The sequence below is a fragment of the Sphaeramia orbicularis genome, chromosome 10 (assembly GCF_902148855.1).
Source record: "Sphaeramia orbicularis chromosome 10, fSphaOr1.1, whole genome shotgun sequence".
Classification (NCBI taxonomy): domain Eukaryota; kingdom Metazoa; phylum Chordata; class Actinopteri; order Kurtiformes; family Apogonidae; genus Sphaeramia; species Sphaeramia orbicularis.
In genome coordinates, this window is record NC_043966.1 from 23801800 (window position 1) to 23820096 (window position 18297).

An 18297-nucleotide genomic window follows, 5' to 3' on the forward strand; every position below is an offset into this window, starting at 1 on the left:
ATGTCACGCTCTGGGGCCGTTTAGCCCAAACTTCTGGAAAGTTGTCATGAAGTAAAACAGTCTCCTCTTGTCACATCTTAACTTCCGTGGGTGTGGATCACGCAGCTGACCACGGAGAGTTCACGGTTCACACAGACGGGGAGTGTCTGCGCCTGGATTAAACTGAAGATCTGACCTGTTTGTAAAAGAAGGAGCGACTGTTGTTGTGTAATTATCCGGGACTATTGCTATAATTATTCTTCTCTTCTAAACCCACCCAAACTGTAATTTACATGACTTTTCAAGTTGACCACACCATGGTGCATAAATATGGTGAGTACCGTTAACGCAACACCGCGTAAAATTGCTCACGTGTCAAAGTCTGGTTTTTTTTTTTAAAAAAACTAAATGGAAACAAACCAAGATTATTACACCGTAGAGAAAAAAAAACTTTTACCATCTGAGCACATACTTAATCGCCAGAGGAAATAAGAGGATTTTCTCCTCCTCAGGCAGTGAAAAAAGTAGATTGTTGTATCACAGATTTGTTCAACTTCCGGGCAGCAGCTTGACTGTTTTCAGGTTTTCTTGTAGAAAATGTTCAGGATCAGGTGGGAAACTGTTGTAGATTTACCTCGGTGATGTGCATCATCTCTCTGCTGTGTTCCTCCTCACCACCCACCGGGTTCAACAACCAGCTGTACAGTCGTGTTGCAAGAAAAAAAAAAAAAAAAAACCTTTTTGTGCTTTGCAGTGGAGTTTAACAGGCAGACCAGAGCTGCATTTAACTAGAAGAAAACTATCAATCACTATGACATGAACAGACCTGGGACATACATATGTGTACCTGTATAGAGGTGTTACAGTTATTATTGTCAGACATGCTGCCTTAGATTATTTCTTCAGTTGTCCCTCAGCAGTCAGATATAATGTCCACCAGCAGAACTTTAACCTCAGATCTAACTGTTTTCACACTGTACCCACATAAATAATATAACACATGTTCATTGTTATCCAAACAGACCTAAATACAGCAAATCAACCAGATTACTCCTCCTTAGCTAATGCCCAGTTCACTGTGATATAACCTGAAGAAGAACCATTTAGATCTCACAACACCGCCGTAGAAAACAATGTATCATTTATTTGAAGTTAACATATCTCTAGTGACCTGCATAACTTCTTCTTCCTGTACCTTACAGACTTCCATATGTTGTGCAGACTTGTATTTTCTCTCTTTCATACCTACGGTGGTGGCCAGAATTATTAGAACACTTGACAGATCTGAGAAAACTGACCTTTTTCGCCTCTAAAACAGGATTTTCTTTCACAGCATTCATGAGACATACAGACATACATGTTTTTATCTACTTTTAACTTTAATATACCTGTAATGAGCAGGATAGGCCTGGTACAACAAGAGTCACACAGCTGTGTTGATTTAACCACAAGCACACCTGACAATGATCTCACAAGGCATTTGTCATCTTCTGTGAGGGAGCATGGTTGTGTGGCAATGACAATGAACTAGGCCTAGCTTGTTTTTTGTGAGGAAAATGACCTAAATCTCCTTATGATGACTCTGTTCTATTGTTTATAGACTATAATGATGAATTTCTAGATATTTCATTTGTTTTTTGCGTATTTTAATGTCCAATAGGAAAACAAAACAAAACAAAATAGATGAAACCTCTTAATAGTAATAATTTTGGCCACCACTGTGTATACATACAGTAAATACAATACACATCTGATATATGTTTACTGTGTCCTTAGTTTATGAGTATAGCATCAGTCCATTGCTTATGTTGGTCTAAGACATGTCTTTATTTTGTGAGACAGACACTGAGCGGGCAGTGGGGTTGCTCAGACAATATCAGGCCAACCTGACCAGTCCGGAGGAGCAGGCCCTGAAGACCAGCGTGGGCAAAGTATCTGCCATATTAGGCAGCCAGCTGTTTAAAGCCCTTCTTGGTAAGAAAAACACACTAAAACCATCTATTTTGGTCTTTCAAAACTCTATTCTCTTGCTTAAATTGAATCAGAGTTGTCTCTTATAAGTGGACTTTCTAAACCTCTTTTCCTGTATATGTTCACAGCTTGGATTTATGATAGTGTGCTCTGAGCTGCTTCTGTGTCATTTTAGCGTTGCTCATATTTCCATTTTAAGGAGTGTTTTCTGGTGATTGGCTGCAGTTGGACACAGGATGTGGACAGGGTCATGTTGTATTAATTTGGATGGGAAGTTAACTGAGTCTAAATGTTTCCCAATTAAGTCTTATGAAAGAGGCCTTTCAGTTCGCCTCACAAAGGTTTGCTGTATACCCCCCTCTGTAACATACTCAGATTGTAATGAAATCCTAATAAATTCACACAGAACACTCTATGAGTATATAGACCGTTTTTATTAGCTCAGACTTCAACATTGAGAAAGCACAATTATTCTAATGACAAAGTGACAAACTGCTCTTGATGATTCACATATTTAATCAATTCATGTCAACACGGTCCAGTTCATCTGCAGCTATTATAAAGTGTTAGTAACTCACAGGGGCTTATAATGCTAATTCTGCACACACTGCTTTCAGCTGCACATTTACTGTAACAGTCCTACAGCTACAGCGTTATGACAAATCTATGTTAAAAAGAGCTCAGAGAACCTAAATTTGGACCTTAACCTCAATTCCTTTTGAAGAAAATAAAGCACATTACTTCAGTTTAACCAATGGTTGAGTGGTCCTTCTAATTATCACAGCCATGTTGTAATGATGCTTGCCCTTGGGTCTGCTGCTGCTACTGCTGACCCACTGCTGCTTCTCTGCTGGGGATCTGAGGGGGAAGGGCTGCCCTGGCTCAGACCACAAAGAAAAACACTATATGGCTGCTTTTTTAACCCCGGATGTACACTGAGGAACTATTCGACCCAATTTCATCATGCAGCAGAGGTCAGAAGTTTACACACAATCATATAAATCCAGCATTATTTATTTCCTGCTTTACTACACTTGTACCAACTCCCTTACACTGATGCTATGACATTTCAGAATAGCACATATAATGATTAATTTCACTTTTTGCTGTTTTGTTTCACATTCCCACAGGTTCAGAGGTTTGCAAACACCAAGGTCATTATGTCTGGAAGCTGAAATTAAACATTCTCTCAGCTATTATTCTGACATTTCACATCATCAAAATAAAGCAGACATGTTACCTGAACTAATAGAAGGACTATGTATTAATCAGAAACATTCAGAAATGTGAAAAACATGCCAGAGTGTTTGTAAACTTCTAACTGCGATTATGTGTCTGTAACAGGAATGACATCTTAAATTCTGCAGTTAATGAAGTAAATCAGCTATAATGAGTATTTTTATATAATCACAGGTCTAATAATCTACAGTTGACAAGGTTTTACAGTTGTAAGGTGTGATTTCCGTAATGTTCCCACCGTGTCATGTTGAGCTGCAGCAGTAAGTAGCTGTTGGCATCGACAAAGATATTTTGAGAGCACACTTTACTTTCTCTTCTCACCAATAAGCAGCAAATAAACTTAATCACAAGCCCCTGAAACCATAGCATCGGAGGAGAAAGAGGTATTTTTCTTCAAATCAGACCACATCAGAGCTAAGAGAAACATGATTATTCGACTGAAGAAAAACAGAAGAACAGCTTTTGCATGTGACGATTCGCCAGTAATAAAAGAACCATTTGCAAGTCTTGAGTTGTAGATTGTAGTGCAGTGTTGTGACATGTTGTAGATATGCACTACCTTAGCCCATTTGTTTTAATAACTAATATGTAAAGAAACTAATTTATTATAAATGCAAATATGTTTAACAGGCTAAAAAGTTAGTCCCATTGTATTTTTTTTTTAAAAACACAGCTAAGATATTACATTTTTTCTCTTCTCATCTGTATGACGTAATAATAATTTATTATCCATATACTGAAATTTTCTGATAACTGCACCACTTAAATACTGATCCTGTTTTAAATGTTCCCTCATCCATATCTCATCAATCAATATATTAAACAGACTCTAAGTATCACATCTTGTTCTGTGTGGGATGTACAAAATGACTATATCACAAGTATAAGTACAAATTGTCACGTCAGTTTTTTAAGCTGGCAGCATGAGACTCACTTTTTGCTTTTCACACTGCGCCCCCCCACCCCCAGCCACATTCATTTTAAATGAGCTGAGTATGAGGGTAAATATAGTATTTTACAGAAAGAGTTACATCATGGTTCATTTGGAGCATTAATGTTGCTATGGTAGCGAGTGTATTCAGATCCATTTATAGTGCTTTTTAAAGAGTGTGTCAGTGCTGAAGGTGTTCAATGAGTGTGTGTGTGTGTGTGTGTGTGTGTGTGTGTGTGTGTGTGTGTGTGTGTGTGAGACATGTTTTACTGACACTGTAGAGTTAATGTTTTGGTGTTACCCTGTATGGCTTTGGCTTCTCTGAACTTTAATATCAAAACGTCTATATCTTCTAGCTGTGGCTTCATGTTTTTTAAACTCGTGTTATTTAGCCCGTTGTGGGTCCACATGTATTTGCCTGCAGGTTCTTATCAGACGCACGTAAATAGATCAAATATATTTGACGATTGAGGGCAATAAAAGTAATGGAACTTGATATTAACTCCCTTGTTCTTATTAGTCTGGATGGTTTAATATAAGTGGATGCTACAGATTGAGTTATATAGATGTTATTCTGGCACACTGACAGTCCAATGTCACAACTTCTAGTACAAATGAGGTGCATGTTCGGCCGACACGCTTTAAATCCTCTGAAGGCTACACCTTCTTAGGATGTATCCTTGAAAGGATGCAGCCTCTGGTAGGGACATGCTGTAGCTGTTGTGAAGATCAAGGATACTTAAACCGAACAGATGGTTGTGATCATAGTAATGAACCTGGGCCTTCAGGCTGTAGGTCATCCTTCTTATTGCTAGTGCAAGATAGTATTTATATAAAAGAAACGTGAAAGGAAACATGGTTTGCATCTATACAGGCCCATTACTCTGACTGTTTCTAATATCTTTTATCTGTTTTTCACCACATTGCTTTTAGAAAATGCATCTATTGCCTTCTTGCTGTAGGTGGATTATGACTCGTCTTTGTCTCTGAAAGGGTCAAAGCCATAAAAAAAGTCAATTTCACCTTCTATTTGCACTGATTTGCATAATATGATTGCAAAATATTTTTATTAGACTTTGGCATTTGGTGCTATTCATGTGCCTCTGCAGAATGTATAAATGTCCTAAAACATTTATACAAAAGGTTGATGCACAGTTTAATCTAGCAAATACCCACATCAGATGTAATACACCTTGTTATTTATTTAAGTGAAGGAGACTCGAGGAGGATTAGGTCTCCAAATCAGGATTCCAAGCATTCCTCACAAAGAATGTTCAATCACGGCCGAGCCTGAGGCAGACAGGAAAATAAACTGCTTTTGGCTGCCATGTCAAGCCTCTTCCACAGCTCTCCTGGCTCTGGATCATCTGCTCCAAGTGCAGAGGCTGAGGAAGAGGCTGAGGAAGAGGCCCTGTGTGTGTGTGTGTGTGTGTGTGTGTGTGTGTGTGTGTGTGTGTGTGTGTGTCTCAGGTGCAGGACTGATGAGGCTTTGCCCTTCATTCAACATGTGGTCATAAGGAAAAGCAGGAGGGGCAGCCGGTTCACAGTAGCACTAACAGGAATACAGCACAGAATAAACATTACTGTCCTGTTTTGTTTGCCTTCACATACCCAGGGGCATGTGAACTAGTCCAGTTTGAACCATTTTGTGTTGTTTTCGTCACTGTGGAAGTGGAACTGCCAGAATAATGAAACTTTAGTTGATCATTAATTATACAAATAATCGTGGTCGATCATTTCAGCATTTTTTTCTGCTCATGTTATGCTGCTGGTATTAACATAATGATAGTTTATTATATAAATTTTGTACAAATAATGAAGAACTACTCCATGTAGGTCTTATTGATATATTTATTATTGTTCTTTGTTTATACTGTGATTAACAGCTGGCTGCAAAACTAATCACCCCTTGGGGATAATAACAATTTCCTTGACCTTGACCTTGAAGAAAAACATAAAACACACAAATAAAATAATCTGTTTGCTTTACAGGCTTTTAAACACAAATTGCACAGGGCAGATTTGACATAAATAACTGAAAAATACCATAGAAATTACTGATAGTAGGTGCTTTTCAGTAAACATTTTGAAGTTTATGGACATGGCACAATAAAAAAAAAATCATTTTTGTTTAAAAAATAGAGTAAATGCTCATGGGAATAAGAAATAGAAACACCTTTAAATTTAATTTAATATATTTTGTAGCGTATAATATAATACATTTTTAACTCATGACTGATCAGCTAACTCTTCCAGATGTTCTTATATACTTTCACATCTTGTAGTACAGCTCGTATGGACTGATGAGGAGGCTGAATTATTCATCTGTGACATTACAGCCATTTTACATTGAAAACCTTAACAGAATGCTCTTTTGAGCTGTGCGTAACCAAGGTGCAAGGACCTCAGCCAAGTTGTAATACCACTAATGGCCACTGGGGGTGGGAACAAAAACTCTGACTCCTGTTGACTTCTTTTGAAATTCTCTCTAAGAATATTAAGTCCAGGACTCTGGTCTTTGGTTTGGAGCCCTAAATAAGTGATCTGGTCTATCTTTAAATTATTGCTCCATTAATTAAATCTCAGGTAAAACCAATGATTCAACATATGCTTCATGCTATGATTGACAGCCTGTTCGCATGCTGAGTCTGACTTTCACTCTTATTTATAATTAAACACAGTTTTTGGAATGTAATTGTGGTTAATAGATTCCACTAACAGAACAGTAAAATGACTTAGTTACATAAAGCTGCATAATGTTTGCAATTTTATCGTGTATCATTAGCTCACCTCTGACCCCTTGTTCTTGCATGGTTTCACTTATTTAGTCCAAATATGGTCACTTTTGGCTCTAAAAAGTCCCCATGGTGCATCACACTCCCAAACCACTGGCTTCAAAATAGCATTTCAGAAATCAATGGGTGCCATCACGTTTCCATCATCCACTAATTACATACAGTCTGTGTGGGTAACATAGTAAATGCCATCACCTTCTGACAACGCGATGGAGGCCATTTTATTCACTCAACAGTTTATCCAACACATGAGATTGACTTTTCAAGTGTTTGCTTCAAATTCATTTGACATTTTATAGAAATACAGCTAATGAGTGATACTAATGGAGGTTAAGTATGTGAAATGGCATCAATAAAGCTGTAGTACTTGATAGTTTTTTTGTTGTCACTGGGCAAAAATTCCATATTAACTCTTCACCGTATTGTAATTTAACCGATCAGAGGCAGAATGAGAATTTTGCAATTTACTCTTGGCTGTGTTTTTGCATTGTAGAAAATGTACACCATGATTCAAACTGTGTCTAATCTCAGGGGCTAAATATATGAGTGACAGATTTAATTACCGATCGCTGTTTAGATGCTGTCACTTGTGGCTCTGCTACTCATGGCTTGACACAGTAGCTTGGAAAAGTGGCTTCATTTCTCCATAGTGGTGTGAAACTGCATCAGATCATCTATATTTATCTTTAGTCTTGGGAGCAGCAGAGGTTAGGTGTGTATCTTCAAATTATGGCATTTCTTCTCCTTGATTTCAGCTCTTGCAGCTTTAAAAGAGAGCCACTAAAATATAAAATGGTGGAAAATGATGTGGAAATGGTGATAGAAACATGACATTTTTGTTAGTTTCATCCAGCTGTTTTTATACAGATGAATGGAGATGATCACAATTATGCAAAAAAAAAAAAAAAAAAATCAGTGAGCCAGTATAATTGTAATAAGGTGATTTTGTAATAACTGTGGAGGGCCTGTGCAGGAGTGGGTTGAAGAACTCTCTAAGCAGATCTGACAGCATTTTCACCTGTTTTTGATTATATTAGATTTGACTAAATACAGTTATGACTCAAAGTCCAGCCTTTTTTATGGTTTGGAGACATCAAAATGCCAATATTAGAGCACATATTTGACTTTGATACACTGTGGGAAGTAAAGAGGTGTTTGATGCAGTGTGGGAAGCTTCAGTTCTGGCTACTTGATTGGTTGGTTTCATGGTTGGACAGTCACGAACAAAGGTTGCCGTAACTGTGCATACACCCTTTTGTTCCATCATACAAACATGCAGAGGGATGCATAGGGGGCTGGTCTTGTAGTTGGGGCACACATACAGAAAAACACACGTTAAATTATAGAGGAGCCCAAATGCCTGGGGAGTATTTTATTGAGACAGTGACAATGGGGTGAACTGTTTGCTCTGCCTCCAAATGGCCTAGTTTGTCTTTTTTTTTGTGAATGTGTTAGCCGTAGATTGCTCATCACCATGTAAAGAATTAAAAGGGTATTTTTCAGCATGATTCACCCAGGCAGGCAATAGGGTGATCACTTTAGTCCGACAGAATAGGTACATGACACATAGAGGAGGTCTGTAACACACAAACACACTGATCCTGCGTGCAAGTCTATAGAGGACAGGGAAAAGGTACCGGAAGCCCCCTATGACTGTGACAAAAAGGCTCAGAGCTCGGACCAGACTGACCTAAAATAGTCCAGACTTCAAAAGCAGGTCTGGGAAAAAGTCCTGTGAAAGAGACTTCTGGCTTCAATAATACAGAGGTTAAGTTTTTTTGTTCCATACTCTGGAATTTTTGTGGGTTTTGTGTGAGGTTTGGAACATTGCAGACTAGATTTTTTTGGGGAAAGTCACAGAAGACCAAGTTAGCTCTTAATGGTTTCATGTGACTGTGATTCCTGATTTTAAAATGCGCTTTCTTTCTGTCTTGTTACATGAAAATGATGGAAATAGAAGTGTTAGGTGGGATGGTAAGAAAGGTGTAAGTTGCAGCTGAAGATCAAATCCCACAGGACATAACAAACATCACTATCACTTCAAAAAATAAAGTTTATGAAGATTCACTCCTATGTTTCACTGCAACAGTTGCCAGGTCCTCATTCTCAAAGAAGGTATAATCTTACTTCGCTTCCTGATTCTCAAATTGTGTGATTCAGTTTCATTTAGATGGTCTGGGTGAGGGGAAATTAAATTAGTTAAATGAGTTGTGCTAAAATGAGGTTTTGCCCTTTGTCCAAGTTTCTGTCCACACTACGTTCATGTGTTTCAAGCTTGGTTTGTCAACTATGTAGGGATGCACCGATGCCAATACCAGTATCGGTCTGATACTAAGCGTGTATATTTGTACTTGTACTTGTAAAAGTACTCCAATACAGCCGCACCGATACCACTTACGGCAGCGTGACATTTGCAGTTTTAAGTGGAGCAGGTACGCGGCAGAGGAGTAATGACAGCAGTGTGGAGATTTTTGAAAATAAACTAAAATGAAGTAAAGCTGACTGCAAGTAACGTTAAAGACACAGACGGATATGGACGGAGCGTTCTGTCCATCCTCTGCATACATTCCATACACAATTCTGTCCGTTTTCCAGGTGCTCGCGAATGGGTACCCAGATGGAGATTACCACCGGGAACCGTGAAGGTAGCGGATCTTTTCAGAGAGACTGTGTGAGTTAGTGAAAAACTACTGACAGATTTATGCCAAATACCCTCATCAGTATCAACATTAGCATCCACATTAGTGTTACCTCTGTCATCTCCATGTTTGTTATTACTGACTTTCTTCTTCTTCTCAAAAAAACTTTACTTTTCTTCGTGGTATTTGTCCAGTATGGTTAAGAGTGACACCCCCTGGTGGACTGATTGAGAAACGCTCATTCCAACACATTAAATGTCAGTAGCAGCACTTTGTTACAGTCAGACTAATGACAATGACAATAAAGCACATTTTCAAAAGGAACTAAGAACTGTAATGGTATTATTAAGTAGTCATATCAGTACTCGGTATCGGCAAGTACTCAAATGTAAGTACTTGTACTTGTACTTGGTCTGGAAAAAGTGGTACCTGTGCATCCCTACAACTGGGTAATTGGGTAACTGGACAAAAATTAGATCTTGTTTTTTTGTTCAAAGTTATGAGAGATTTTGATTGTATTTGATTATTTTCTGGCTACATGAACTGAAGAGAAAGCTTGATTCCCAAATACTCTTTCTTTACTAAAACTTTATGCCATATATGACAGTTTAGAATATTTCAAGAGAATGTTTCTCTACATTAAACCTTTCTTGAAACAGTTATCACCATTCAGCATCATATTATCCTCTACATTTTGCATTTTTTCAGTATAAATCAGTTTTCTGTCGTATGTGATTTACAGACCATGTAGATGTTGATAAAAGCTCAGAGTAGGTTATGTCCTAAACTTGCATCATTTTGGGATAATGTATATTCAACAATTGTTAAGATATTGGGTTATGCAATCCCTAAAACATGTTTGGTGATGTATTTTGGATATAGCATTGGTAATAATGTAATCAAAAATGATAGATATCTGTTTAAAATACTATTAGTAGCCTGTAAAATGGCTATTACCAAAAAATGGTGCAGATTAGAACCACCTACAACTAACGAATGGATACGAATTGTGAATGGAATATTTGAGATGGAGATTCTGACCCATAGATTGAGGACTCAAGAAGAGCAGTGTCATGACAAATGGGAGAAATGGACAATTTTCATCTCACCGTCACATTACTAAAACCAGTTGTCAGTCACAAAGGTTTTTTATGGTCAGCGTATCCCAGATGTCCCTTATGTTTGTTTCGTACGGAATTCAAACAATAAAAATAAAGTAACAAAAAAAAGCTCAGAGTAAATTCAGAGATTATTACATCAGAACAGCAAAGTATGTAATTAACTGAACATGACAAATGGCAGATTGTCAAACTACATGGGTTTCAGTCAACATTGCAGAAGATGACAGTGTTTCCATGTTCACTACGGAGCCTCGGAACATCTAAATGGGTCATATCTGATGCCGCTGAATAGCTGAGAACCTGCATTTTGTCTGAATTATTTAAAGGTATTGATAGGATCAGCAGTTCAAAGGTTATTAAACAATTTAGATAAGTAGAAACTTTTGGTTGTCCATGCCTGTTTAAGGCTTTTAAGGGTTCAGTGTAGAATATGTATTAATAATCAAAGAGCTTGTGACGCTAACATAAAACCAGCACTGCTAACTGATAAGTGTTGTTTTCATCATCAATACTTGATAAACGCATTGCAAATAAAATAATTTTTCTTCTTATCTACATTTTACAAACAGGAAGAAGGGGTAGGGCCACACTGAAGATTTAAGAAAAAGATCTATTGAGAATAAAGTCAAAATTTTTCTAACTAAATTCTCATTTTTCTGGACTTTGGTAAAGTTTGCATTGTATTCACAGATTCAGAGTTGTACCGATAATTGTAGTAGTATGTAGGATTTTATTTCTCTTTTTACCCCCATAATTATAACTTTTTTCTCTAAATATTAAAACATTATTCTTGTAATATTGGGACTATTTCTAGAAATAGTACAATTTATTTTAATCCAGAGTTTCCCCAATCCTCCTTTATTTGCTATAGTTGTTAAAATAAAATAAAATAAAATAAAATAAAATAAAATAAAATAAAATAAAATAAAATAAAATGTAGAAACTCTATAAAAAAAACCTACCCAGTCTTTTTACTTTGTATAAATGGAACAGCTTTGTTCCTGCTGCTATTTCTCTTTTAGCCTTGATGCACTTCACTTTATTTTAATTCTTGGGTTATGGTTTATTTTAACATGGTCATAACTTACTTATCATGTATTTATTTATTTATTTATTTATTGTTTGTTTTTTTGTTTGTTTGTCCCATGTAATATATCATTATATCATGTTTTTATGTTTTTATCATACTTTTAACAGGTTTTATTTTGGCATTTTTAGTGATATCTGAGGATTTATATTTATTTTAGTCTGTTTTTTATCTATTTATTTCTAGTCTGTTTTTATCACGATCAGTGAGCTGTGGGGAATACCTGTCCATGTCTTTTGTCTGTGCTGTTTTTAATCTGTTCCCTGTATGTGTCCTGTGGTTTTAATGTTTTTTTTTGTGTGTGTGTATAACCTTTGAGATGCCCTCTCCAGACTGCAGAACAAATTTACCAATGGGCATTAATGGTCACCTTCAACCATGAACCTTGAACCTTACATGGATAAATGGTGACAAACAAGCTCAAAGAAAAGTTTTGATAAAAATGTAATATCAACATACACAGAACTTCAGTTTTTAATAGGAAAATTACATCATTTTATTTTCATAATTATTGTATTTCTGATTAAATGATATATCTTCTGTCCTCTTCTGCCAAGTGTATGTTTTGATCATTTAAATGATACAGATACACCTTGAGAAACTATGCATGAGTTTTAGTTTTGTATGTAAATATGTAGTTTATCAGAGCCATTGTTACTACACATTGCAGATTTCCATCATATTGTGCAGGAATAACACAGAGGCCGCTTTTATCAGCATGAGTAGTAATTTGATGTAGGGTAGAGTTGCACTGAGGTTGTTAAGTGTCATTGAATGTATATTTGTAGGTCTGTCTATACCTAAATACCTGATGTATATAAGAGTTTGTGTGAGTGAGCATGCTCTTTAGTCAGCTGGGCAACAAACTCCTCTGCCCACACATGGCTTCACTCCTCCACATTCAGACACAGGGATGAGTCACATGCTCCATTCTTACACTTTTGTTCTAACAGTATCTTGTTGGGACATACTGACTCTTATCTCTGTCTCATACACACACACACACACACACACACACACACACACACACACACACACACACACTGAGTACAGAAATTTCTGTTTAATGTTTTAAATGTGTCCTTATCAAGCATTTCTCGTCACCTTCCTTGTCCTGACATTAAACTTTGGGAAGTTGATGTACTCTCCAGCAACCTCTTTATGTCAACAGTGCAGTTCCCAGTCCCGTGTGTGACATCAGCAAAATTGTCCTAATGCATTTTCATCAAATGGCTGCCACTCAATAGGTGACCACAGGACATGGGCGTGTAACGAGACAAGAGGTGATGAGTGAAGAGAAGGAGGAGAAGAGTTCAGTTAGAAAACAAAGGAGAAGTTCAGAGGAGGGGAGGAGCTGTTGGGGAACATGCTGGGATGTCAGTAGTGATGATGTTACGAGTATATAGATGGATGGATGGATGGATGGATTCTTCACTAAATACAGTAGAATGCAAATATACTGTACTATTAAGACATAAGCATAATCCTACAAATTAGTTTTTCATTTCTGCAAAGGTACAATTGAGGTAAAACAGCTTCTGTTTACAGACTAAAGCATTCAGACAAAAGCAATGTAAAAATTGTTCTCTTATTTACAAGGGGGCGCTCTTTACATTTATTCAAAATATGTAAAAGTTCACTGTCAATGGAGGTACGAAGCAGCAGAAGTTGCTTCTATTTGTATCTAATCTTTAATTAATCAGGTATCAGTCTTTTTTTTACATGAGAGACATAAAACCAAGAAATATAGTCAAAAAACAAACAGCAGATAGGAGCAGACAACAAGAAAAAAAGTTTAATGTGTTATGTGGATTATGAAAACGGAAGTTGTGCTTTTCCTACAAAGTTTAGCATGAAATATATACATTAGGGCCTTATCCTAGCTTGGTGATTTACTCAGTCAGTACCTGAGTCATATAGTTCAGCAGGAAGATAAGAAGAACATTTGCAAATGTAGAGACATAACTCCTATGTAAACAGACAACTCCCACCCCCACATTTTCACCCGGTGTACCGCTGAGAAAAACAGACATCTCCCAATGTGCCGATGACTGATTTGCAGATTATTTTGCACCAGAAAAGCATAGCACTTTGGAGAAAAGTGAAGAAATAAACAAGAAATAAAGGGTGCAGAGTTTTAAACACCTCTCATGTAATATGTGATGATCCAAGTAAATGGCTTGTTATTGTTTTTGTTCTCACAGATATTCAGGAGTGTTACGAGGTGACCTTGCAGCTGAACACGGAACAAACTGTTGTGAAAGATGCGAGCAGGCAGGATGCGTGGGAGGTAATTTTCTTACTTAATGTTATAGATTAGAGAAAATATGCAAAATGTTTATATTGTTTATGGTGTCACACGTGCTGTCTTCGCTTCCTAGCAGCTCAAAAGGTTACTCAGCAGCAAACGCAAGGTGTCACTACCTTTGTCCCTCACACTCCTACGTGGGCTTTAAAGTGTTGTCATGAGTCATGGCTGCTGTGACTTCAACCTGGTGACTGAAGGAATATGAGGCAGAGGGGGAAAAAAAAAACACAGAGGGAGGGACACACGGGTGGAGAGAGAAGAGGAATTTAATCAAAGAGTCAAAAGAGAACTGATTACCGTTTGCTCATCAGTAGGCTGCTCTCATGAAGTCAGCCAGTCCTGTCATTATAACAAGTGTTTGCAGCCACATACTTATTTAGAATATTTTTAGTGCATGACACAGAAAGCAACTCCAGAGTTTCGGGTGGGAGCTGTGTTGTGCAGACCTAAATGTTAGTCATATATATTATAAATTAATAGTGATGTCTACATGTTGCAGCAAATTTGTCTCGTTCACACACTGTATTTTCACATGGATCACGTTTGTCATTCTATGTCACTGATCTTCTAATAGCATTTGGATGGATATGAACTCTGACTTCATATAGCTTACATGATTTAATATTGTCTTATAACTTTCCTTCAGCTCTGCCAAAATGTTAATGAAATTGATCTTTGGCTGATTCTGTTGCCCATTAACTGAATGATCTTTGGTCTGGGTTTTAGCAGGGATTTGAAGAGTGCTATACTGCATGTGTCTGCTTATTTGTCTGCACACACAGTGATTTAATCTCACAGTACATGAGGTACAGTACACAATGTCATAGTACTCGCGGAAACAAAAACGTGATTTTAATTTTGACATTTGGTGATCTAATTTGGAAATTAGATTTCAGGAGCAAGAGACAAGTCATTTGAACCATCCAGTTTGAGCACTCTTCTTTAATGGTGGACCATTTTTGTTAAATGAACTTTGAGAAAACAACAAGCCATCTCTGAAATGTTTTCCAGAAGTTAACAAGTTTAATGTGACTTGTCAATTTAGTCTATAAATGGTCTATAAAACCAAGTGCAAAGGTCTGGATTCACAATATTGGTTGCGGCTATAAGATCATGTAACCTTAGTCATACTATTGTTATCAGATTTACTGCGAATGTCATTTCCAAAATAATCTTTTAACTTTTCTGACTGTTAGTGTGTGATAAAGGCACAGCATTACTCACAAATACATCTAGTGGAGACATGTAGACACACTAGTCGCTTTTCCACTGGACATCTGTTTAAAACTTTACCGATATTTACTAAATGTCAAAAAAACAGAAGTGCATAATATCGATTTTTCTATTAAATCACAAATGCGATGACTTGTTTACTTTTGATCACAAGATGACACAAGAAGTCATTTCATAAACATGGTGATGAATGAAAATGTAGTGTTGATTTACAGATAAATTCATAATAATTATCTATTACCCCTCTATCCTGTACTAATTTCAAAAATGATTCAGTTTCCTGGTGTGTCCACACATAATGCGCCATGTTTCTTTTAAAACTCTTTTTCTTCACTTGTTTTAACATCTGTCAACATCTGTTTTTTTTTTTTTTTTTTTATGTGACTCTAGTTGTGGAAAAAGGTCTTTCCATTGCAGTTTTGATATACTAATTGCGCTACACCTGAAAAGCCACCTCTTGCCAGCGTAAAAACTTTTAATTGAAAAACAAGAGTTTTGGCAAAATTGTCATTTTCCCATTAGGTAAATTTTTATGTGCAAGTTATATTCGCACAGTTTGAGGGTCAAAGTAAAAGCAACTACTGACTTCATAGTTACATAAGAGCACGAGTTGGCAAACTTCAGGTCAAAATCCAAAAGAGACATTTGTGTTCTCCCCGGGACCAAAATACACTAAAATACATAATGAATCATAGCAACGACTGTATTTTTTTGGACTCTTCTAATCTCAACATACTGCTGAAAAGAACTTCTTGCTGCCAAAGTAAAGATTAAGGGAAGGAATGTCAGAATGTCACTTGTTAGTGACACTAGTCAACTCATTAACTAAAATGTGACACATGAAACAAGCAGCTCAAAAGCAAACAAACATGACTTAGGCTGACCTGCTGTCACTCTTCAACTACTTTAATAATGAAAGTAAATTCACATATCATTGTGTTATGTATTTGACTCAGTTTTGGTCCCATCTCTTATGTTTGGGAAAACAGCGTTAGAGAAACACACAAGAAACGTGTTTAGGGAGGAGGAATACATGTAATAACGGTCTCATCACTTTACCTGATACTGCATGTGTAGCAGCTACAGTCATTGAAGAAATGGACTTTTAACTGTGACACATTGATTAAAAAAATAGACTGAAAGGCATTTGCCTTTTTTCCTGTTTTTTAATGAGGGTAAAAGTTGTGCTGGGATAATTAAAGCACCCTTTTATCTGCATCCTGCCACAGATGTCAACAGATACATGATGTGAAAACTGGTTTTCCTGCTATTATAAAAATTAGGCAAAGCTGAAACAACTAATTTGCTCAGATTTCTTTACTACTCTAGAAAGAAAAGATACACTTTTGTAATGGAAATAGCCTGTTTTAATGAGGTGAACTCATTAAAACAGGCTATGTGTGGACTTTATCATTGATTAGATGTGGCGCACATTATTTCAGCTATTTAAATATTAAGTGTCTACAATTATTTTTAGTGAAATGGCAACAAAAAGAAGTCAGCATGGCATAAAATCTCCACAAACTGAGTGAAAGTGCTGGTGGAAGTAACCAAAAAATCATCTGGAAACAAATAGTTAACAATGTTGGTTGAATAGACCGTTTAGCTTCAACAGAATATATGTATATGAGCTCAGTTGACCATTTCTATTGTTGGGGTGCAGTTTGGGTGGAGTTTTTTGTATTTTTGCCTCCTATACTATGCTACATTATTGCTCTTTGTCATTAGAGATTTTTAAAAATGGATTAAAGACTGACAGAGTAAATGTAATCCATTACCTTTCTGATCCACTATTAAAAGTACAGGAGCCAAAATCAGGGGGAAAAATGCTACAATAAGAAAATCCACACCTTCATACTGCATCTCTCTCCACTCAGTCCAAATCAAGAAACTAAATATAAAGAGAGATGATGTATTATGCATATTTTACCCAATAAGGTTAAAAGAAACTACCAAAACACCGCAGCTTTAAATCAAAGGGCTGAACTGTGCAGGTAACCAGATCTGACACAATGCATGTTGGGTTAAATAGATCCATACTTGATTTCCTGTATAACCCCATCAGTGTAAACGTGCATCTGTGCAAATGCTTCGTTAGTGACTTATTGATTCATGATTTAAAGATGATAGTGAAATTACATCACTGAATCCTGAGGTCAACTTTAATCTTACACTTAACGGCCCCTCCTCCTACTCAATCACATAATGGCAGTATGTTTTTAACGTTCACCCACTAAGTCTGAACTGGATTATGTTCAGCCAGGTGGGCACAGGTACGGCTATAAACTTCTCCTTCACTAGACTATATTAAATGGATGTTATAACGCAGAAGACTGTCTCGTTTATCTCTGCACCTGTACACATAAAACTTTAGGATGCACTGGTAATATTGGCAAATTGCAGATTTACACTGTAATTTTTAACATTTCCACATAAAAACATGTAAAAATGAGTCTGTGTTTTATATTTTGTTGACTTAAAAGTTTAATGTTAAAAGAAATAAATACTTTGGTTCATCTGTCATGGCATCATATTCCCTTTACTACTATTAACTCTTTCCCCGCCATTGACGAGATATTCCGTCAATTGCTTCCCAACGCTTCCCCGCCAATGACGAGATTTTCCGTCAATCCGTGTTTTCACTGTTATACTGTAGTTGGAGGTGTTGTGGATCATATGAATTACTTTCCTTAGTCCAAAAACAAACAATTAAGCAACTTTTTCGGAAAAATGACGGGCCGGGTTTAACGTTTTTGCACTGGAGTCTCCGTATCCCATGGCAACGCATCCAGCGGCAGTCACTGAATGAGGAAATGAAGACTGCAGGAACCGCGCGCAGTTTCAAAAGCCTTAAAGATGATTATGGAGACAGAGTCTGACAATTCAATATATGATGGTATGATGGAGCTACAGAAGAACCATTTAGAGACAGGAACGGAGAAATAGAAGGTGAGGGAGACGGACACGGAACACGGGAAACACGGAGCGGCTCAG

General features: G+C 37.0%; 1 protein-coding gene across 1 annotated transcript in view; it reads left to right on the forward strand.

The window, feature by feature from the left end:
- The first annotated feature begins 39 nt into the window (after nucleotides 1-39).
- The window catches only part of dlg3 (discs, large homolog 3 (Drosophila)), a 108643-nt gene continuing 90385 nt past the window's right edge, over nucleotides 40-18297 (forward strand). The window contains 3 exon segments of the mRNA XM_030145096.1: nucleotides 40-312; nucleotides 1822-1953; nucleotides 13967-14052. Of these exon segments, the coding sequence (XP_030000956.1) occupies nucleotides 273-312; nucleotides 1822-1953; nucleotides 13967-14052 (258 nt within the window). The 5' untranslated portion in view covers nucleotides 40-272.